The sequence below is a fragment of the Sitophilus oryzae genome, unplaced genomic scaffold, assembly GCF_002938485.1.
Source record: "Sitophilus oryzae breed Bouriz unplaced genomic scaffold, Soryzae_2.0 scaffold_1111_pilon_pilon, whole genome shotgun sequence".
NCBI classification, from domain to species: Eukaryota; Metazoa; Arthropoda; class Insecta; order Coleoptera; family Curculionidae; genus Sitophilus; species Sitophilus oryzae.
The window spans coordinates 2,150,523-2,173,479 of NW_022145740.1; the positions used below are offsets into that span (position 1 = coordinate 2,150,523).

At 33.1% G+C, this 22,957-nt stretch overlaps 4 protein-coding genes across 7 annotated transcripts in view; 1 reads left to right on the forward strand and 3 right to left on the reverse strand.

The window, feature by feature from the left end:
* Positions 1–1,873: 1,873 nt before the first annotated feature.
* Positions 1,874–3,614, reverse strand: LOC115881998 (peroxisomal membrane protein PEX16). The gene is made up of 4 exons (XM_030899811.1): positions 3,263–3,614; positions 2,968–3,205; positions 2,438–2,845; positions 1,874–2,353 (listed from the first exon to the last, which is right to left on the reverse strand). Exons 1-4 carry the CDS (start codon positions 3,384–3,386, stop codon positions 2,092–2,094), a joined length of 1,032 nt encoding a protein of 343 aa, XP_030755671.1. The 5' UTR covers positions 3,387–3,614; the 3' UTR covers positions 1,874–2,091.
* A 4,879-nt stretch (positions 3,615–8,493) lies between these two features.
* Positions 8,494–10,019, forward strand: LOC115882041 (AP-1 complex subunit mu-1). Its single transcript, XM_030899866.1, has 2 exons — positions 8,494–9,670; positions 9,729–10,019. Exons 1-2 carry the CDS (start codon positions 8,623–8,625, stop codon positions 9,947–9,949), a joined length of 1,269 nt encoding a protein of 422 aa, XP_030755726.1. The 5' UTR covers positions 8,494–8,622; the 3' UTR covers positions 9,950–10,019.
* A 173-nt stretch (positions 10,020–10,192) lies between these two features.
* Positions 10,193–22,957, reverse strand: part of LOC115882007 (putative fatty acyl-CoA reductase CG8306) — an 80,312-nt gene continuing 67,547 nt past the window's right edge. Inside the window, exons 6-10 of one of the 4 annotated variants that reach the window (XM_030899838.1) lie at positions 21,055–21,253; positions 20,756–20,998; positions 15,032–15,261; positions 12,027–12,132; positions 11,248–11,367 (exon numbers count right to left, since the gene is read on the reverse strand). In XM_030899838.1, the coding sequence (XP_030755698.1) occupies positions 12,029–12,132; positions 15,032–15,261; positions 20,756–20,998; positions 21,055–21,253 (776 nt within the window). In that variant the 3' untranslated portion in view covers positions 11,248–11,367; positions 12,027–12,028. Of the gene's footprint in view, positions 11,368–12,026; positions 12,133–14,997; positions 15,262–20,755; positions 20,999–21,054; positions 21,254–22,957 lie in introns of all 4 variants that reach the window. The other 3 variants (XM_030899829.1, XM_030899847.1, XM_030899822.1) reach the window with 3 other exon arrangements.
* Positions 17,288–18,754, reverse strand: LOC115882049 (activity-regulated cytoskeleton associated protein 2-like). Its single transcript, XM_030899876.1, has one exon. It carries the CDS (start codon positions 18,563–18,565, stop codon positions 17,903–17,905), a length of 663 nt encoding a protein of 220 aa, XP_030755736.1. The 5' UTR covers positions 18,566–18,754; the 3' UTR covers positions 17,288–17,902.

Consider the following 22,957-nt stretch of genomic DNA (forward strand, 5'->3'; position numbering starts at 1 on the left):
GTCAATATTTGGATGAAAATTGGTGTCTGGGAGTTTTTCGACGTGATAAATTTGATTTTGATGTCAATATGACTGCTATTTAAAGGGGCCCCACCTACATGTATTTTAACTGTTTTGAAGAGTAATAACTTTTCGTCCGTACCTGTATAAAACTACTGAGTGAAAAAATATACATTTTCATAATTTTCTACGAAAAAAATGTCTTTTGGTAAAAATCGCTATGAGCAACCGTTCTCAAGATATTTAGAATGGAAACAGTCAATACATGTTATTGACAAAAAATAAACATGTTGTGTAGATAGTTATTTGACTAAAAAGATAAATTTGGAAACGTTTTATTTTTTTATTCAAATTAATCTTAATTAATTAATAATTAACTTTTGGCACAAAACATTTCAAATTTATGATTTCAGTCTAATAACTATTTAGTCAACATGTTTAATTTATGTCAATGATGACAGGTATTGATAATTTAGATTCCAAATATCTCGAGAACCATTACTTGTAGCGATTTTTCCAAGAGTCTTTTTTATATAAAAATTTCGTGAATGCATATTTTTTTACTTAGTAGTTTTGTACAGGTACGGACGAAAAATTATTACTCTTTAAACCAGTTAAAAAATATATAGGTGACGCCCTCTACAAGTAAGTCATATTGACATCAAAATCAAATTTCTCATGTCAAAAAACCAAAAACTCCCAGACACCAATTTTTATTCAAATATTGACGTTACTTCAGAAATTATATGGAAACAATCGAAATAAAAATGAAACTTCCACACCCTGTATCTCCGAAACTAAGCATTTTAGGACATACATTTATACGAATTTTTTTACTTATTTTTATCTGCAGAATATGCTGCCGAAGTTTCCGGAATACAGTTCGGACCACCCTGTATTAGGGTTCCCAACCGTCTCGGTTTGGCCGGGATTAACCAGGAATCAGAAAGTTTGTCCCGGCGAAAGTTTTGCCTTGGCCGGGACCTGGAAACTAAAAAAATGTATGTACTACACACATAATATATTTTATTTTCTAATATTTAATGTCTTGCTTCAATGATTTAAAAGCTTAAAAATAATTGTCCCGGAATCGCCGATGCTCAAGTTGGGAACCCTACCCTATATACATAAAGACTAGGTAGAATAATAAAATTAATTATTAATAATTTATTTCATATACAGGGTGTCCCAATATTCCGTGGACATAAAAGTACTGTAAATAATTGGACACGGTACAATTTACCTCAATACAAAAGTGCTTCGTTTGTCCCTTAGAGGGCATCAAACTTTAAAAAATCTTGATGTTTACGGAAGATTGGGACATCCTGTATAACTCTTCTTAGCATTCCTTCTATTAAAAAAGTAAAAGTGCAAACAGGTAATAATTGATAAAGTTTGGTTTGGTTGGTTTGGACTGCCACAAAATTATGTTATGTCAGTTATAAGCATTCCTTTTTTTTCTTCTCAGTAAATGCTTAGTACTTAAGATTATTAACATTACCGACAAATATTACTAATGAAACATAACCAATAGTTTATACAATAAAAAATGATTTTGCTGTTACGGAAAGAAATTCAAATATATTTAAGAGACGTTAATATAGAACAAGAAAAATATTTTTTGTACTAGCAGTGATTGTGAACCGAATGTGATATGTTTGTTATTAATAAATATTTTTTAGTTTAAGGAAGTAAACAGTTTCGTTATTTTTATTTTAAGAGTATTTTTTGTAAAGTAATTTATATTTTTTGTTGTTAATGGAGTCAATAAATATTTATATAAAACATGTTTCTACCTTTGTTTAAATTACTGCCATAATACACATTTGGGCATACTAGGCGTTAATATGGGCACATATAAAAACAAAAATAGTACCTATAAAAATATATATTTTTATCAGCCTAAATAAAAAGAATATATGTAAAAATGTTTACAATAATGGATTAAATCTGAAATACTCTACATTTTTTAACTTAAAATATAACCTCTAACCCAAATTGATATAAACAAATCCCCAATTTTTCAAGAGGACCTTAAATCACATTTTCTTTCTCCACATTAAATCTAACTATAAATAAATCAACTAAATTTTACGTAGACCACATATGGAAGTAATTGTTCTGCCAGAAAGGTAAATACTGTAACAGTGGAGTACATACTATTCTTGCCAGAGGTACATTATTAATTAGGGCGTTCAAGAAGGCATTTATTCTATTTTCGCTGCACTTTTCATAGAAGGGAGAACGAAGGAGATATAAAATTAAAAGTAATACCCTTTTTGATAACTGTATCTTTTGAGCTTTGGTCAAACTTCCTGAGGAGAGCTTCTGGGTCGACTTGTACAGTGATAAACTAAAAATAACATTTCAAAATTAATAAAAATTAATAAACAAACTTTCGTGTTTATAATATAATATCAGATTTACTAATACTAACCTAACTGTATCGAATCCAAGAGCAATCATCCATGGTTTCCACGATCTTGTTCCAAAAACCCCCGCCGAAGCTAAATGTACTAGAGGCTTTGTTATATAAATATATTCAGCTATGAGCTGTCTGTTTATCACAATCCTGTTAAATTCATTACCCAAATCCCGTCTTATAATTTCCGGCTCTAAAGCCTTCCAAGTCCTTAGAGGTAAAGGGGGTGAAGCATCTATTTTTCTAATTGCACGTCCCGAGTGTTTTAAAGTAAACGATGTGGACAAACTTAAATCAGCCACATTGTTTGAATCAGAACTGCCACCTTTTAATGTTGTTTTTGTTCGATCTAAAGGGGGAATTGGTGGTGTTTCGATAATTACTTCTTTATATTTATGTACCAGCAAGAATCTAGCAACACACCTAAAATACATACTACATCATTACCAAGCCAACTTGTGTTTATTCTATAACATAAAAAAAACTACAAAATTGAGGTGGTCGCATATCTTAAAATTGTTAAATAAAAATTAAAATACACTTACTTAAAAATCTGTATTACTACAATAATAAACCATTTGCCTGTTTTGCCCCATAATTTTTGGAAACTCAATTCGCAAAATACTTCAGAATACTCTACGACTGTAAGCCATAATTTAATTTTTTCAACTGCTGTGCTTCCTTCTCCAAACGATTTTCTTATAATTCTGTCATTGAATAAAACCACCAAGTTCGACAAACAATATACTAGTTCCGATACGACATGAGAATTATGGACACGACCTAAAAAATAAGTTTATTATAATAAAACAGGTATATATTTTTTTGCTGTATTTTTACCGGCAAGAAAATAAGATAACCATTTAACTGTCGTTTCATAATCACTGGCAAGCTGTGGATTATGTTTAACCCAAGATTTATACGAATTAAATAATTCTGGCAATGTAATAAGTATACCGCTCATTTTATATACCTACACTACCTTAAAGTAATATAATCAAAATAATTATGTTATTTAGATATACTCTAAAATGTATATAAAACCATGAATGAACTGAAAGAGAATATTAAAAAGTTTATGGACTAATACATAATATACGCAAAGTACAATACGATGTCATAAATTTAATGTAAAATTAAAAAAATTTCAAAACATAAGCAAAGTACAAAGACCGAACAGCTGATAAATTTGACAACTAGCTATATAGTTCACCCAGGGTTCGGAAAACTACATGTTACTTTTAAAAACTACATAAACTACATTACATGTAGTTAATGTAGTTCATGTAGAGGGTGTAGTTTAGTAGCTTGTACGTGAGTTTGTATAATATGGTATTATATTTGTTAAGGTAATGGTGTGGATCCGGTGGCTGACCTTGAAACGAGTTTTTGCTGCATATAGTCACAGACACTACGCATGCGCACATCTTCGATGTTGCCAGATTGTGAGTTATTTTGGAATTATTTTCGGTAGAAAACAAATATGTGCTTTTCAGTGTTTTTTTGTCAATATATACCGTATGATCGAAAAAACGGCGTCCAGTTGTCTGGGAAATGACGATTGAGGACATTTCCATAAAATGACAGCGATCTTCATTTCATAGTCTCAGCAATGACGCTATTTTTTTTTCAATCATAGTACGCGGTATATTATTTTAATATTTCGCACAACACGTGAACGCTTATTATGTATTTTCAGTCAATAAAATTATATAGAAATAAAACTCTAGATTCCTATCTAGATTATTATGCTACGTTTAAAAAGTGCTTTATTAAAAATTCGGGAAATTAAAAGGGACGTGTCCAAGTTTTTTCTTTTTTTTTAATTTTTAAATGCTGTAGCTCCATGTCATGTTCATAATAGGATTTTCCATCAGAGATAGGACATTCCATCAAAACTACGGAACTACAGAGGCCTTAAAAGGCCTTTTAGCCTCCGTAATTAAAACTGTAGAATCAGCTGCAGCAACATTAACAGTTACCTTGTTTAATTCTGCTTATACATATATTGCATTAATTTTTCTGCTACCTTAAGATTTCTCTATTCTTACACCTAATTTATGTGATTTTCTTAGCATAATATGATTTATAAACCATATTTTTCCTAATGGAAGGATGGAATAGGATATGCAAAATTAAGATATTTTAACATTTATTTTTCAGACAAAGCATAATATAGTATTAAGATTAAGACATAACAAATATTATAAGAAAGATCTTAATATAAATCACAAACTAAGTCTTAATTTAGTCTTGTATTTCTATTATCATTATTATTCTTATAAAACTAATAAGATCAAAACTGAACCTTCACCATATTGTCAAGATTTGGCATTATAGGAAACAAGAAATTACAGTAAATTAAGAAAAGAATAACAAAGTACACGATATTAAATACTGTAATGTATTTTACGATACAAACCATCTCCCTTCTAAAGAGAAAAGATAAAACATAAAAGCTTATTTTAGTCTTATCAACACACTCTTCGATAAAATCCACTAACTTGATATCTATGCTTGATATTTTTAAGAAATTATGATACAAACATTAATTATAATCAAAGTATATTATATTAGTAACATTATATAATAGGTAAATGTTACCTCTGTCTCCGATTGACGTTTATTGTTCTATAATAAGACCCGTCATGGTAGTACTTCAAAACATCAATACATGCATATAATCAAAAATATTGTTGCCTGTAAATAACTAGAAATTAAATAACTTGAAAGAAATAAAATAATTCTAATAAGTTTAAAACCATTAAGAAAAAATCCGTAAATGATAAATTTTAATTCAAATGTAAACATATAAATAAATGTTATTATTATTACAATTTTATATATTATAATACTTTCATTTCACAATCTTCATTATCCTTCTTACCTTAATTTTGGATATAAAGATAAATCTGAAATTATAGAATTTGTATTATTATTGATTAACACGCAAAAAAAAATTTCAACTGCAAATAATTCGAAAATAAACTGCAATTTGGCAACATCGACGATGTGCGCTTGCGTAGTATCGATGATCAAAAGCAGCAAATATGGGCTTCAAGGTCAGCCACCGGATCCACACCTTTAAGCCCCGTTCTCAGAACTGCGACTGTCGCCAGCGACACTTCAAAAGCACCAATCAGATTTGTACAAAATTCAAACAGCTGTCAATTTTAAATTTAGTACAGTTCTCATTGGTTGTTTGAAATGTCAAACTGTGTCGCACGCGACACGACGTTGTTCTGAGAACGGGGCTTTAAAGCCCCGTTCTCAGAACTGCGTCGTGTCGACAGCGACACTGATTGACACTTCAAACGACCAATGAGAGCTGTACTAAATTTAAAATTGACAGCTGTTTGAATTTTGTACAAATCTGATTGGTTCTTTTGTCGTGTCGCTGGCGACAGTCGCAGTTCTGAGAACGGGGCTTAACAACCCATCACTAATGGTGGGTTCATACAGCCAAATAAAATAAAATAAGAATAAAATAAAATAAAATAAGAAAGTTGGTTATATGGGATACCGTACATGCGTTCATACAGCCAAATAAAATAACAAATAAAATAAGAAGTCTTTGTCTTTTAACTTCTTGTTTTATTTTATGTGTTATTTTATTTTAAACGGCTTTGCGGACGCTTAATTCTAACCTACAAATATTTTCAGTTTGGATTTAATTTATTTTATAATTTCACATAAGTAAAATATATAATATAGTAGGCAACGAACAAATAAATATACTATAAATAGTAAAATTACTATAAACAATCGTAAAAGTTAACTTTTATCCAGCCTCATCGTACTGCGCATGAGCAAATATATATTTCTTATTTTATTTTATTTGACTGTATGAACGCACACAAATAAGAATTCCTTATTTCTTATTTTATTTTATTCTTATTTTATTTTATTTGGCTCAAACCCACCATAAAGCGAACTATCCTTATCTCTATAGTATCCTTGCCCACAGATAGGATAAGTCACCTTCTTTTAAATAATTTAAAAGCCCAAACTATTAGGACTATCCGGCCTGTTATAGGGTAGCCCCGATTATGTGATCAATTGTTGAGACAGGATCCGCCTTGATCTTCTTTTATGTGCCAAATTTCGGTAATGGTGTGGATCCGGTGGCTGATCTTGAAACGAGTTTTTGTTGCATATAGTCACAGACACTACGCATGTGCACATCTTCGATGTTGCCAGATTGCAAGTTATTTTTGAATTATTTTCAGTAGAAAACAAATATGTGCTTTTCAGTGTTTTTTTTGTCAACATATACCGTATGATCGAAAAAACGGCGTCCAGTTGGCTGGGAAATGACGATTAAGGACATTTCCCATATAAAATGACAACGATCTTCATTTCATAGTCATCGCTGATGCTATTTTTTTTTCAATCATAGTACGCCGGTATATTATTTATATTATTTTAATATTTCGCACAACACGTGAACGCTTATTATGTATTTTCATAGTCAATAAAATTAAATAGAAGTAAAACTCTAGATTCTCATACTTAATCTAATTGCTCTAGATTATTATGCTGCGTTTAAAAAGTGTTTTATTAAAAATTCGGGAAATTAAAAGGGACGTGTCTAAGTTTTTTCTTTTTTTTTAATTTTTATATGCTGTAGCTCCATGTCATGTTCATAATAGGTTTTTTTAACATTCCATCAAAACTACGGAGGCCTTAAAATGCCTTTTAGCCTCCGTAATTAAAATTGTTGATCAGCTTCAGCAACATTAACAGTTACCTCGTTTAATGCTGCTTATACATATATTGCATTAATTTTTCTGCTACCTTAAGATTTCTCTATTCTTACCTTACACCTAATTTATGTGATTTTCTTAGCATATATGATTTATAAACCATATTTTTCCTAATGGAAGGATATGGAATAGGATATGCAAAATTAAGATATTTTAACATTTATTTTCCAGACAAAAGCATAATATAGTATTAAGATTAAGACATAACAAATATTATAAGAAAGATCTTAATATAAATTACAAACTAACTAAGTCTTAATTTGATCTTGTATAAACATAGGTATAAAACTAATAAGATCAAAACTCAACCTTCACCATATTGTCAAGATTTGGCATTATAGGAAGCAAGAAATTACAGTAAATTAAGAAAAGAATATCAAAGTATACGATATTAAATACTGTAATGTATTCTACGTCTCCCTTCTAAAGAGAAAAAGATAAAACATAAAGCTTATTCAACTTATTTTATCACCACACTCTTCGATAAAATATATGTCTAAAATTGCTATTAATCCATCTATTAATCCACTAACTTGATATTTTTAAGAAATTATGATACAAACATTATAATCAAAGTATATTATATTAGTAACATTATAGGTAAAATGTTACCTCTATCTCATTGACATGTATATTGTTCTATAAAGACTCGTCATGGTAGTACTTCAATACATCAATACATATAATCAAAACTATTGTTGCCTGTAAATAACTAGAAATTAAATAACTTGAAAGAAATAAAATAATTCTAATAAGTTTAAAACCATTAAGAAAAAAATCCGTAAATGTAAATATATATAATAAATATTATCATTAGTACAATTTTATATATTCATTATACTTTCATTTCACAATCTTCATTATCCTTCTTACCTTAATTTTGGATATCAAGATAAATCTGAAATTATGAAATTAATTATAGAATTTGTATTATTGATTAACACTAAAAAGAAATTTTTCAACTGCAAATAATTCGAAAATAAACTGCAATTTGGCAACATCGACGATATGCGCTTGCGTAGTATCGATGATCAAATGCAGCAAATATGGGCTTCAAGGTCAGCCACCGGATCCACCCCTTTACCCAAATTTCTTTTCTTTGGTATATGTTTAAAGACTAAACTAAGGGACTATTTCATTTTTTGCGTTTTAATGTAAAATACCTTCAACTAAATTTCACACGTTTTTTACACTGTATACAGATGGGCAAGGATGGGCATCTTGACTTGTCTCGAAGCTATGGAAGCGGAGCAAAGACAATCAATGGTTAAGATCTGTCAAATATTTGTAGTGTCATGTCAACTTGTGATTGTCAAATGTCAATCCGAGATGATTCTGACGTGTCTAGGTGTATAATAAATACAAATGTTTTTTTAGAAAATGTAAAATAATTATACTTTATATAGTGTTATACGTAATATTATTATATATAAAATGTCTTCGTCAGCGATTTACATTTTGGATATCAAAGGAAAAGTCCTAATTTCTCGAAATTACAGGGGAGATACGGATCTAGGAGTAATTGAGAAATTTATGCCTTTGCTGATGGAAAAAGAAGAAGAAGGTTTACTTACTCCCATTCTACAAACGAATGATAGTACTTTCGCGTACATCAAAACTAACAATTTGTATATTGTAAGCACGACGAAGAAAAACGCCAATATAGCCTTGGTATTTGTATTTTTACATAAAATTGTCCAAGTAATGACCGAGTACTTTAAAGAACTCGAAGAAGAGAGTATTAGAGATAATTTTGTTGTTATTTATGAATTGTTAGATGAGCTAATCGATTTTGGTTATCCTCAAACCACCGATAGCAAAATTTTACAAGAATATATAACTCAAGAGGGTCATAAATTAGAAATTCAGCCGCGTATTCCGGTGGCCGTAACTAATGCAGTTTCATGGAGATCAGAAGGTATTAAGTATCGAAAAAACGAGGTTTTTCTTGATGTGATTGAATCGGTAAATCTTTTGGCAAATGCTAATGGCAATGTGCTAAGAAGTGAAATTGTAGGTGCCATAAAAATGAGAGTATACTTATCAGGAATGCCTGAATTAAGATTAGGTCTTAACGACAAAGTATTATTTGAAAGCACTGGCCGAGGCAAATCAAAGTCTGTCGAACTGGAAGATGTAAAATTTCATCAGTGTGTAAGACTATCTCGTTTTGAAATTGACCGGACAATATCTTTTATTCCACCCGATGGGGAGTTTGAGCTCATGTCTTATAGACTCAACACTCACGTTAAACCTTTAATTTGGATTGAATCAGTTATAGAGAGACACGCTCATAGTCGTGTAGAATATATGATTAAAGCTAAATCTCAGTTTAAAAGAAGGTCTACTGCCAATAACGTTGAAATAGTTATTCCAGTTCCTCATGATGCCGATTCGCCAAAATTCAAAACCACAATTGGAAGTGTAAAATATGCTCCTGAACAAAATGCTATTACATGGACTATTAAGTCATTCCCTGGAGGTATTTAAATAAATTCAGTTTTATATTACAATAATTATAACATATTTTATTTTTTTAGGTAAGGAATATCTAATGAGAGCTCATTTTGGTCTACCCAGTGTTGAATGTGAAGATACAGAAGGTAAACCACCGATTCAAGTTAAATTTGAAATTCCTTACTTCACCACATCTGGTATTCAAGTGCGTTACTTAAAAATCATTGAAAAAAGTGGTTATCAAGCTTTACCTTGGGTCAGATATATCACACAAAACGGCGACTATCAACTTCGTACTAATTAATATTTAGTTATATAATTTATCTGCTTTGTTAGCTATTATAACACTAAGTAATATAGTTTATCGACTTAATTTTTTTTTATTCCAAATAAATTGTCAATTTTCTAAAATTTTAAATGAATACAGTAGAACTCGGTTATAATGAACTTGAAGAGACCAAAATATTTGTTCGCTATTGCCGAGTGATCGTTATATCCAGTTTTTTGTTAATTTGTATTTTTTTTAAATAAAAAACTACATACGTAGTAAACATCATAAAAAACTGTATTTCAAAAATGTATACATATGTGCTACATAAGTTCATATATTAAAAAATGCAGGAAAATACATACTGTATGAAGTTATGTATTCATAATGCGAAAAACAAACCGGCACACATAATGAGAAATATAAATGCAGATTAACGTATGTAGGTAAATACATAAATACATGATACGTAATATGTATGTAAATTATAAAAAATACGTATCAGAGGTATTCTAATGTAGGTACAAAAGAACCTGCTAAACTTTAAACATTACCTAATTACTGTTTGGTAAAAAGTAGTCGGTCATTTTGTTTCGAACCTTATTTTTAGTAAAAGCTTGTTTTTCTATGTAAGAATACAATTTATCATATGCACTGAATACGCTAGAATCGGCACCAGAATAGTGTAAGAACTGTGAAACTGCAGTCATTGAATGAAGAGTTTTTGAAACGGTTGGTACTTCTTCACTTGGTTCATCTTCTCCTTCTTCATTTTCTGAATCAATGGCGAGATCAATGGTTTCAGCCTCTGGCGTCATTAGTTCAATATCGCTTGGAAGTTTAGTGGTTACTACATTTTCATCGATTGATACAAAGTCTGTACTACCAAACACCAACGACTTAAACGTCCGAAATTCGCTTAATCGCTAAAATTGACTACGATTTATTATTGCCGTGGGTGGCGTGATATTACTGCTACGTGATTGGTCAGGACAGTAAAACATATGCATATTTGTTCGCTATAACCGATCCGACCTGCGATTTTTCCCGATAAAAGAGTTCGTTTAAACCGATCGTTCGCTATAAATGTGTTCGTTATATCCAGCCATAAAAAGCACGTGTATATGGAAAGATAATTTCTATTTTATCAATTGTTCGTTAAAACCAAGCGTTCGTTATAACCCGGGTTCGCTATAACCGAGTTCTACTGTATTTGAAAACATGAATATGTTGTAGAGTTGTAGAGAAAGACTAGCCACTTAACATTTTTGTATTTATTTAATACTAATCATTAATAGATACAATTAATATTATTGTTTTTTTATTAATATAATCCTGTCCAGTTGTTTGAAGTAGCACCCAAAAGAGCTGCTATTATATTGTACTTGAAGAAGGCAATCCAAATTACGCATATATAAAAGATTCCTTTACAAATCCTGTCCAAATAATAGAACCTACAAAAAAATAAACAAGTTTCTAATATGTGTCTAGTATTACCCTTAAGCCCCGTTCTCAGAACGACGTCGTGTCGCTGGCGACACAGTTTGACATTTCAAACAACCAATGGGAGCTGTACTAAATTTAAAATTGACAGCTGTTTGAATTTTGTACAAATCTCATTGGTCCTCTTGACGTGTCGCTGTTCTTGACGTGTCGCTGTTCTCAGAACTGCGTCGTGTCGACAGCGACACTGATTGACACTTCAAACGACCAATGGGAGCTGTACTAAATTTAAAATTGACAGCTGTTTGAATTTTGTACAAATCTGATTGGTTCTTTTGTCGTGTCGCTGGCGACAGTCGCAGTTCTGAGAACGGGGCTTTAGATTAACAATGTATTACCCAATTTATAGATTTTAGGGGGGTGGAGGTGGCCCGATGGGCACCCCTCTGTATCCGCCACTGTCTTTGATTAAATCGTTTTAATGTTTATATGGAAAAAAAACAACTCTTTATTTATTCGTTTTATTTTAAAGATTAAATGGGAATTACATATATGTATGTTTTTTTTTAATTGAATAAAAAGGCACTTTAAATAGACGCATTGGAGTTTTTATAAAATTTGAAAGATTCTACACGGTGTCCCAAACAAAAATGCATAATACTCTATTTACCCTCACAATGGATGGTAAAAGTAACTAGGCCTATTAAATTGCTGACTTGTTGCTTTCATTTTCAAGTCTTTTTGTTTGAACTGTCTCTGCCAATGTTGAAGAAAATCTAGAAATAAAATACAATCAGTATTGCAAGTACCTATTCCTGAATAATTTTTGTAGGTACATCTTTTAAATATATTTCATAAAGTAAAATAATTAAATAATTAAACAAATTTCTGTTTGTTAACAGGTTTCAGTAATATAAGTATATATTTAAAAGCAAAAAGAATTTTAATTGGAAGCAATTAAGAGTAAAAAACATTTTATTATCGACCCTAAATTTTAAGGGAAATTAAACAATACTTGTATAGAAAATGGCGAATGCGCGGATTATTAAAATGCTTCAAACTAGCTTTATTTATTATTAGATGAAATTCACACATTATTACTTTGGAATATCTAGAATGTTATTTTAAGAAAATCAGATCCAAGGATTCCCAGCCTCGGTTGAGATACAGAGTGTGAATTTCCTCTAGTGAAGACTTCTTACAATTTTATCCTAACAACACAGTCAAATGAATCAAGCCAGCTGGAGAAATCATTGCCGTTTCCTCAAAGACTAGGTTGAGTTGGTAATCCCCTGATGTGCAACAATAAGGCAATATTTTCGTAAAAACCTTGATCATGTTCAAAGAGTCTTAAAATTAATTCCAATACAGTTTCCTGGAATAATTATTTACACAGCTTTCTTGGTTGTAAAACTACTTTTGGATTACAGATCAGTATGAACGCAACTTTGTTTAGTTTTTAGTTTGTTTTGAACAGGTCGTAGGTACAAGCTTATGATATCTCACATATTAGGCACATAATGTCAATTTTTAATCGCATTTCTAGGAATATTTGTATTGTTCTATATTAATTATTCCACATATATCTTGAATTTTGGCAGTGCATAGTTCTAAGTTCGTCTTGGAACAAGAAGCTGGTCTTTTTTAGGACTTCTGTGTTGAAGGACATCGCTTAGAAAGTAGTATTATAGGTACTAGTATTTGGTTATTGTTTTAGTATTATCTGAAGCTAAACACTGGAAAGGAAATACATAGTTAAAATTTGGCTGTATTATAAAGGGTATATTTATTTAATAAAACGGTTTTATACCTTTTATTGTTTTTCTGGTTCATGGGCGATATTCGATTTCCCGCGAACTTGCCGCCATCTTTCACTGATGAGAAATTGAAATGTCAGTCGTTAATTTTTTAAAATTTCTTAAAAATAATATTTCATATAAAATATATAGGTATAATAATAGATAATAGCTCCCGTATATAGCGTTTAACGCCTTGGGAGTAGCAAGGTACAGTTTGCTATACTAGAGCCGTTCGGTATACAAGCATATAAAATACCGTTACGAAATATACCGTATGATCGAAAAAAAATGGCGCCTGGCGTCCAGTTGGCTGGGAAATGACAATCGCTGACATTTCCCATATAATTTTACATATAAAATGACAGCGATCTTCATTTCAGCCATCGCTGACGCCGTTTTTATTCGATCATACGGTATAAAAATCATCTTATCATATAATTTATCTTCTACTTGAAGTATATGGAAGCAATAATTCACCTTTGTTTAGTCAATTAATTAAACAAATTATTTATGAAACTTTAGCAACCAGTAATACACCTTTGGACAATCAATGTGCGCGTTCAGGGATACAGCGGCTGACCGACCGCTGAGTATTTTACTCAGCGGCTGACTGTTTTTGCGTGTAAAAATAGACCGTTTAGGGAAACCCACAGGGGAAACCGCTTACTCAGCCACTCAGCCGCTGACCGTCCCTGAACGCGCCCAATGTCTTAATATCTCACCGCTCGCTTCCGACATAAAATAAGTACTTATATAAAAAACAAAAGACAATCATTTGGGATTCGCAGACGCGGCGTGCAATGTTTAACTCTAATCCTACTTTCTGGCGCTTGAGGTATTGTACAGTACGTCTGTCCGTTCTGTATCTACGGGGTATCCGTGAGAGGGGAAACGATATTCTCTCGATGTTTTTCGTAAAAAAATAGATGAGGCGTCCCATCAATAAATATTCGACAAATTTGCAAGTAGCCAATAAAATGAGTGGGCGGAGCTATTTGCGGTGACGTACTCGTCAAGTCGACGTATAAAATACCCTATGATCGAAAAAAAACGTCGTCCAGTTGGCTTGGAAATGACGATCAATGACATTTCCCAAATAATTTTACATATAAAATGACAGCGATGTTCATTTCATAGCCATCGCTGACGCCGTTTTTTTTCGATCATACGGTATATTACTGTTTATTTAAATGATTTTTGTCCGCATTCCTTTCATAGACACAGATCCAGCAAATGTACTGTAGGTATGTGAGGATGTGGGAACCATAAAATCATTAACTAGGGTGGGAACTGGTCAGCCCGCGATCCGCCTCTTGAGTTGTTGTTAGGAATTAGATATTGTTTCCGGTCTGTGTTCCGGTCGTACGATGTCTGCTAAGGTAGTCTAATGATGACGAGGCACCGGTCAATTCTACCACGAAATTCCGCATTCTCACGTATACCATCGTTTACAGTGGGATTGTTAAGATTCGTCGGGTCGGAGAGGCGACGTTTGCAATTCACCCTGTAAATGCTTGGTGTACCAACTTGGGAACGTTTTTGCTACTTTTTTCAATCATTTTGAATTTCATAAAAGTGGTAATTATTTACAAATTAAACGCAAGAAGACTATTAAAAGTTAATTTTTGTCTACAGGGGCGGATACACAAATTTATTTTAGGGGGGCCCTAATAAAAAGTAATGTAGAATATGCTTTTTAGGGCGCCATTTTAACACAAAAGCCTAATATTTAACCCAATTTATAGATTTTAGTAAGTTTAATAAGTAATAAACGGCCTTCCAAAAAATAAAATTATAATATAGTATAATTCTGGAATTACCTAATATCTCAAATTTACTTACCCTTTATTTATTTTGAACGCGGAGGATTTAGTACCTTTGCTTTGCCCCAATAAGAGCCATTTCGTGGTTTTGAGACTCGCTTTTAGATACCGATACGCGTGTTCATTATCATTCACAACTATGTATTTGAAATCTTCTTTTTCAGAGTCCTCTAAACATTCAAATAAACGGAGCGCTTTGTCATTTAGAAAATTCCACTCATGGGTAGTAAAATAGCTTACAGCTAAGTTAGCTATAAAAATTTTTCTTTGTATTTTAAATAATCTGAAATAAATGTCTATTTTTTACACACACAATATCTAAATAAAATTAATATACAGGGTGTTTCACTCGTGTGCCATCTCTCGTGTGGAGATTCCTCACGTAAAAATAAGATTTATGTTTCATATCAATATAGGCAGCGGCGTGCGGTGACAATTATAGGCGGGGAACCGAATCGGTAAAAAAACCCTATTTCGAGACATTACTTTTACATTTTCTTAAAAAAATTACCTTTGAAAATTCCGAGGCCAATTCCATTGTTTGATTAAAATTCTATCGAAAATTGTTAAACAAACAAAAACACATAAAGTTATAATAGTTAAAATACGATATTTTAAATTAATTTTCCGAAGCACTTGACGCGCGATAGGCACCTATTTGTATTTGAGGTCTATTCGTCTCTCAGCCATTTTGCGGTTTCCAAATCATGGTATTCCCGTATGATATGAGGAATTTGGCTAGAGGGTATTACTTGTTGCGGTTCTTCCTCGTCAATATCTGGATTATAACGAAATAGAATTCCGTTTGACATTATATATCCACGTTCAGCCCATTTCTTGAAGTCAGTACTAGTGGCGGAGGATTCTAGGTCAGTAATGATTTTACGAAGCTCTGGATCTTCTAGTTGTTCAGCTCTAACGTCACTAGCGGGTTTATTAGGCATATCAACACTAATCATGTTGCTGGAATCAGGTGACTCGTCAAGAACAGGTCTGGACAGGGTGTCGGCAATTACATTCTTCTTTCCAGTTATGTAATCTATATGTAAATCGAACGCTTGTAAGCTGAAAGCCCAACGAGCAAGTCGTCCGGTTGGAATCTTCAAAGACATAAGCTATCGTAGTGGTTGGTGATCACTCTGAACAAGAATTGTGGCTCCTTCTACATATCCGCGAAATTTCTGGATTGCCCAAACAATAGCAAGAGCTTCTCGTTCAGTAGTGGTGTAGTTCTGTTCAGCGATTGTTAACAATCTTGATGCGTATTCAACAGATCGTTCGTCTGCGCCCTCCCCCTGGAGTAAACATGCTCCCAGAGCATAGCTACTGGCATCAGTGCTTAGTATATATGGTAACTTCGTATCTGCTTGACGTAGGATTGGGGCTGAACTTAGCACACTTAACACTTTTAGCTGATCAAATGCTTCTTGCTGTGGTAGTTTCCAATTCCAAGTTGCATTCTTTTTCGTAAGCATCGACAACGGTTTGGATACTTCAGCAAAATTGTGGATAAATCTCCTGAACCAAGAGCAAGTTTGCAGGAAACTGAGCAACTGCTTAACGTTTTTGGGCGGAGTCATCTTCAATATTGATTCAACTTTTGAGTCGTCGGGTTGTACACCTTCGGGAGAAATAAAATGTCCAAGGTATAGAACAGATTTACAGCAAAAGAAACATTTCTTCCTATTCAATTTCAGTTTAAATACCTTCTGAAGATCAGCAAGATGCTCTTCGAAACTTGAAGAAATGACAATTAAGTCATCTAGGTAGGCTAATAGGAGAACTTCAGGTATTCCAGACTTGAAACGATCCATCAACTTTTGAAACGTTGAAGGCGCTGTGGATAGTCCAAAGGGCATTCTGATATATCTGTACGTACCAAAAGGGGTAATAAAAGCTGTCTTATCTCGATCTGAGGCTTTGACATTAACCTGGTGATAACCGCTTTTCAGATCTAGGGTAGTCATGTAATTTGTTTTCTTAGCTTCATGAAGCAGGTCATCGATTCTTGGCAACGGATATTTGCACGGTCTCGTCACGGCGTTTAACTTTCTGTAGTCTACAGTTAAGCGTATTCCATCATCTTTCTTAGGTATGGAGGAACTGCGATGGGATTGTCATCTGTCAAAACGATGCAATGTTCTGCGTATGGAGTTGGTTCGTTACTACTCTCGAAGACTGTATGATTTTCTTGTAAGAGACTATTTAAGTTCTTCCTTTCTTCTGGTTGCAAAGAACTACCTTCTTCGTCTCGTAGAATTATCTGAGAAAAGGTTACAGTGTTGACTGAGACTAGCGAAACAGACTCCTCTGTGGTAAAGTTATAACATTCATGTGGATTTTCACCAAAGAAGTATGTCTTGTTTGGAATATCAAGGATAACGTTAGCCTTGTGAATGAAGTCTACACCTAGTAATGTACGACTGTTTTGACGTTCTGGGACAGCTAATATTTCTATAGGAACACTTCTTCAATGAAATATGATTTCAATGTCAAAAATATGGGCGGTAACTTTTCTTCTAATACCATCAGCAAGTGACATTTCAAGGTCGTTCTTGATAATGTATGGTATATTGTCTTTTAATAGTAGCTGAGCTAATGCAGATCCGGCAACACTGGATTTTGCACCTGTATCTAAGTAAGCATATCCATTATGCTGATGTATACTTATGGGAACCAATGGCCTAGTCAATGATGATTCGTGGTTGATTGTGTTACAGAGGAATTCGGTACTCATCACAAAATGGTCATCTTGCTTCAGTTGCTTCTGATGTAACCTGGATTTCCGCATCCATAGCACGCAATACCATCATTCTTCTTGGGCTCTTTTTGAAGTACAGCTTTGTTACTTGAAGCAGTTGGTTGTGGTACAGAATTTCTTGAATCTGCTGACTGAGTTTTCTTCAGCTTGCGACAATCGTCTTTTACATGGCCAAAATTACGACAATACAGACATCTTGGACGTTTATCTTTGTCTGCGTGGACATTTGTCTTTTCATTTCGTGAGTCGGTGCGTTCAAACTTTCTTCAACTAGTCTAGCTTGGGATAGAAGTTCGTTGAAGTTGTTGATTTTGTTGCGAGAAAGTTTTTCACGTAATCTTCGATGTAGGAGTCCATATACCATGTCTAATTGAGTTTCTTCTGTTAGAGTATTATTTGGAAGTTGTGCTAGCGTAGAACGGGCTTTACAAACGAAAATGTCAGTAGGTGTACTTTCATCTTGTTCATTTGCAAATAATTCACGATACACACGATAGGCAGGTTTTTGCGGTCCAAACGTAAGCTTCCAAAGATCAATTGCTTCTTTCCAGGTACTTATGGTAGCTTTTACACCTTGATACCATTCGGCAGCGAAACCATCTAGTAACATCGGAAGTCCTTTCATCGCATTTTCATCTGATACTTGCGCACAGTCTTTATATATCGATACCAAGTCAATAAATGCTTGAACACTGGAAATTTTCGCACCATCAAATCTCGACAAACAACCAGTAAAATTTCCATTTTGAGCTAAAGCAACTTGAGTAGGATTTTGATTACCTACGGAAAGTCTGGCTAAGAGTTGTTGAAACTGTTCATCACTCATTGTTATTGACGTCTTGTTTTCGTTATCGTGAGGGTAGTTCTGACGGGAACGTAAATTATATCTGTGTGTGTCCGTGGTTGCACAGAATTCGATGGGTATTTATAAATACTGTTGATTTTCTTGAACCGTGAGCACACTGATGTAAAAGAAAGTCTTATTTGAGTGTTTTGTTAGTCCTTAATCAGTTAAACCATTAGTGAATTGAAATTTCTTGGAGAACTGGGAGCAAAACAAATTTCTGTCCAATCCAAGGATTTTCTTCAAAACGATTACGTCAAGAATGATTTGGATACGTGGTATCGTTCCTGACTTTTTTGGGCGTGTGACGTCACAACTGACGATACGGCGGGATTAACCTCTTCTTGAGCAATAATTTTCAAAGAATTGATTAATAAAAGCTTTTGGACTTACAGTTTCTTGTTTCAGGAAAGGATTGCCAAAGATCCGGTATTGCTTTACGACTGTAAAGGCTTATTCGGGGCGAACCACTATGACTGCAAGACTTCGGTTTTTTGAAACAATTCTACGATTTTTCACCTTTTATGGCCCCACGTTGGGCGCCAATTTGTGACGGGGTTCCGTTACATTTATTTTGTGGGGTGTCGAACCATAAATTTTGTGACAAAACTTGAAGAATTTAACAAACACTTTTATTAATAAACTTTACGTGACAATACTTTCACATTTCTTAAGATACTAATCATATGTTATTCTTCTTCCTACTGTCCCTCGCTCTCTTGATAATGGACTCGTCCTATCGGTCCGGTCCAAGAGGGGCGCTATATAATAGTTCTGTGTTACAAGGCTAATTAAATTTACTACGTTTATGTAAGGTTTCAAATAAATAATCTTAACAAATTAAATTAATCTTTTGTTACAAAATAACAGTATTATTACCGTTTAACTATTTATTTTTTTATCTTTAAAAAGTTTAGGGAAGCGGTGCTTCTTCCGCTTTTATGGACCACACGTCGCTGAATATAGGGCCGATTGTTGCGCAGCATATTTTTCGATTTATTATATAATTTTCTTTCAAGTATTTTTAGCGATAGGAATGAAATTTTGATGGTAAAAGTTACTGTATGTGAGACATATTTTAATGCTAAAAAAGTGTCAACATATTGTTCACTAGGAACGTGCATATTGGTTATCATTGGAATATTTTTCTAAAACAAGCATGTACGCCACTAACTTTTGTCTCTTTAACGAAATAGTACACAATTTTTTTATCGATTTCAGTCGCCTTGATGAGATAAACGCAATTTAATTAGTTTGCCTCAGTTCAATAGCAAGCTTTATTACATTAAATAAATAATGTATTAATTGTATTTTTATTTTAATTTTATTAATTCTGATTAATAAAATTGAGTTTATCTCATCATGATCTCATCGAGGAGATCGAAATGAATGAGAATATCAAGAGACAACTTTTAATCGGCTTTAAATAGCCTACACACTTTTGCTAATAAGAATTTATTCCCTTTGTAGCTATACGAGACAAAGCAGAATCGGACTCATGTTGAAATCAAAAACAAATCTTATTTTTACGCAAGGAATCTCCCCACGAGAGATGGCACATATGTTTTTTGAAACACCCTGTACAGGTAAATTTTGTGTCCAATTAAAGGTTGATTCTTACTATACCTTCCGTTTCCATTCCATATCCATTCCATATCCGTTTCGTATTTTTTATATTGTATTGACGCTATACGTAAGCTTCCGTTCCGTATCAGTTCCATACTTTTTATTGTACAATTTATATAATTACGAAAGTTTTGTTTTAAAAATTTGCATCTTTTGAAAAAGGTAATAGATCTAATTAAAAGATGAAAGAATAAATAAATATCAGGAAAATGTTAGCAGAGCTGGTACAAATGTAAGAACTTGACAAAGCTGTTTCCGATACGCTTCGGTCCGGCCGCCAAAAAAATGAATGGAATGAGAGGATACGGAACGGATAGTGTGCATTCTCCTATTCATTTACATGATATAATATTTTATGTAAAGGTACGGGAAACGGAAGATAGTTGATATGGATGGTATAGTGAGAATCAACCTTAATTTATCTTCATTCCAAACGTATGTGTAGTAATTTTTGTCTACGGAATATTCTCTCTTACCCTGTATATTCTAAAATCTGTAATTGAATTTTACCGAACTCATCAGACAACTTATTCAAATTGTACTCACATTGGTTTGTATCGAAATATTCTGAGAAGTAAATCAATACATATTGCCGGTACTAGATGAAATAAAACTGCGTTGATATAGTAATAAATCCAACTTTGAGTAAACGTCATATTTGGGTACCAAATTTGCATGTCTAACGGGTATTTATGCACTACTTGTTGGCCTAGTTGCGCAAACAATTTCAATGAATACTTCTTGAACCCGAAAGCGCTCGGTTGAATTACGTCCACAGATGTAGATGATCTAGAAAATATTTAAATATATCTAAATGCATATATTGCTAAAATTTTGATTCATACTCGGACTGTGACTGTGCCGTGTTTCTACCGGCCAATATTAGTGCTTTAATTACTGTATCTATTGGAACATAATCCATAGATATGTTTAAGTCGGCCATAAATATCCTAAGCACTCCAAAACCATTTCCTATACTTATACCAACTGGACCATTAAAATTATCGCCCCAGCCAATCATTGGTTCGCTAATTGAGTTAGTTACTAGAGAAAATAAATCAAAATTACTAGAGGAGAGTAACCAAATATGGAATAGTATCCCTAATATGGAATACCGCCGTTTCTCGGAAACGAAATCGCAACAGACAGAGATTTTTAATCTCTTTCCGTCATTATAACTCACGTGCAAGTATTTCTTGATACGTGATTGCCAATAATATTGTTTATCCAACAGCCACTACTTATACAGACATTCATTACTCACATGTATACATACATTGTATAAAATAAATAATAACACACGCGTGAGTTTTTGAAGTTATAACAAACTATAGTGTGTTATAACTTCAAAGCCACACCATTAATAATTATTAATTATTAATTCAAATATTTATTTAAATTAACATTAACATGAAATGAAAATGATTTTTTTTGTAGATTCAGAAACATGGTAAAACCTTGTACTCCTCCAGATGCTGTCCCTCCACTAATACCATAAATAACTCTTATTGTGACAATAATGCATTGATTATTACATATGCGTTTGATTATTTCAGGGGTCTTTTCTTGTCTGAATGTGTTTAATAAAAAAAAGTCTGATAAGCGTAGGGTTTCCATACGTCCGGATTCACCCGGACATGTCCGGATCTTTAAAGTGTTCGGGGCAGTCCGACCCGGACTTTTAGAAAAACGTCTGGGAAACCTGACCGCAAAAGCAATTTAACTTAATAAAAATATTTTACCCCCAGTTAGAGTTGAATTAATTTCTCAGATACTTTGTTGAATATTTTAGTTTCTACGATGCTACAGCTCTACTTAACTGACGCATGTTTGAAAGTACCCATTTCTATATACTTTGGCGCTCAAAATTTTGGCTTTTGGCGCATTCAGTGAATGTTTTTTGGTTTATATTTTGTTGATTCCGGGGCTATTATTTGCGTCCTATAAAAGTTTATAAACAAATTTATAGTTTCTTTTTTACGACGGCGACGCGCGACGTCCGTATTCTGTCCGGATTTCAGAGTTCATTTGTGCGGAATTCCCAAAAGACTATGGAAACCCTAGATATACGTCTTGATTAGTTTGAAGCGTTTGTTTTATGGTGGTCCATAATTGGGTACCTATTCCATAATTAGATGCTTTAATGTCACAATTTGTTTTTGAGTAAATTTTATACTTTAAATTAATTTCTTTTGAACTTTAAATTAAGTCGGTCCATTTCGTTCAATAGCTTTGAACTACGCAAGCGCGAGAAGTGCTTCGCGATTAGTTGATTTATTTCATACTAACCAATAGGAGTAGTTTTCTAAGTTTCTATCCACCACGTAAATCAATTTAGCGTCTGACCCGTGGTCTGACTATTCGCGCCTTTACTTATAAATTTCGCGCTAGTTCGCGCCTTTATATTTGTGTGCAACAATGACTAATAGACCTACATAAAAAATCTTATCATCGTTACATGGCTAATTTTTTGTGTGAAGTATCCTTTTGTGTAGCCATTATGAAATAGTCATGTCTGCCAGCGCATCACGGGGCTCATGCCCGTGATCACGGGGCTTAAAGCGGGGGCGGCCAATCGAAAGGGTGAAATTTTGATACTAAAAATATTATAAGGTACACGAGTTATAATTGCCAAATAGCTTTTATTTATTATTAGGAAACGTAGACATTTTTCTCGTGGCTGAAATGCCGGCAAACAACGCGAAAGAGGCATAGAATTTTGACAAAAGAAAATCATCGCATACATGC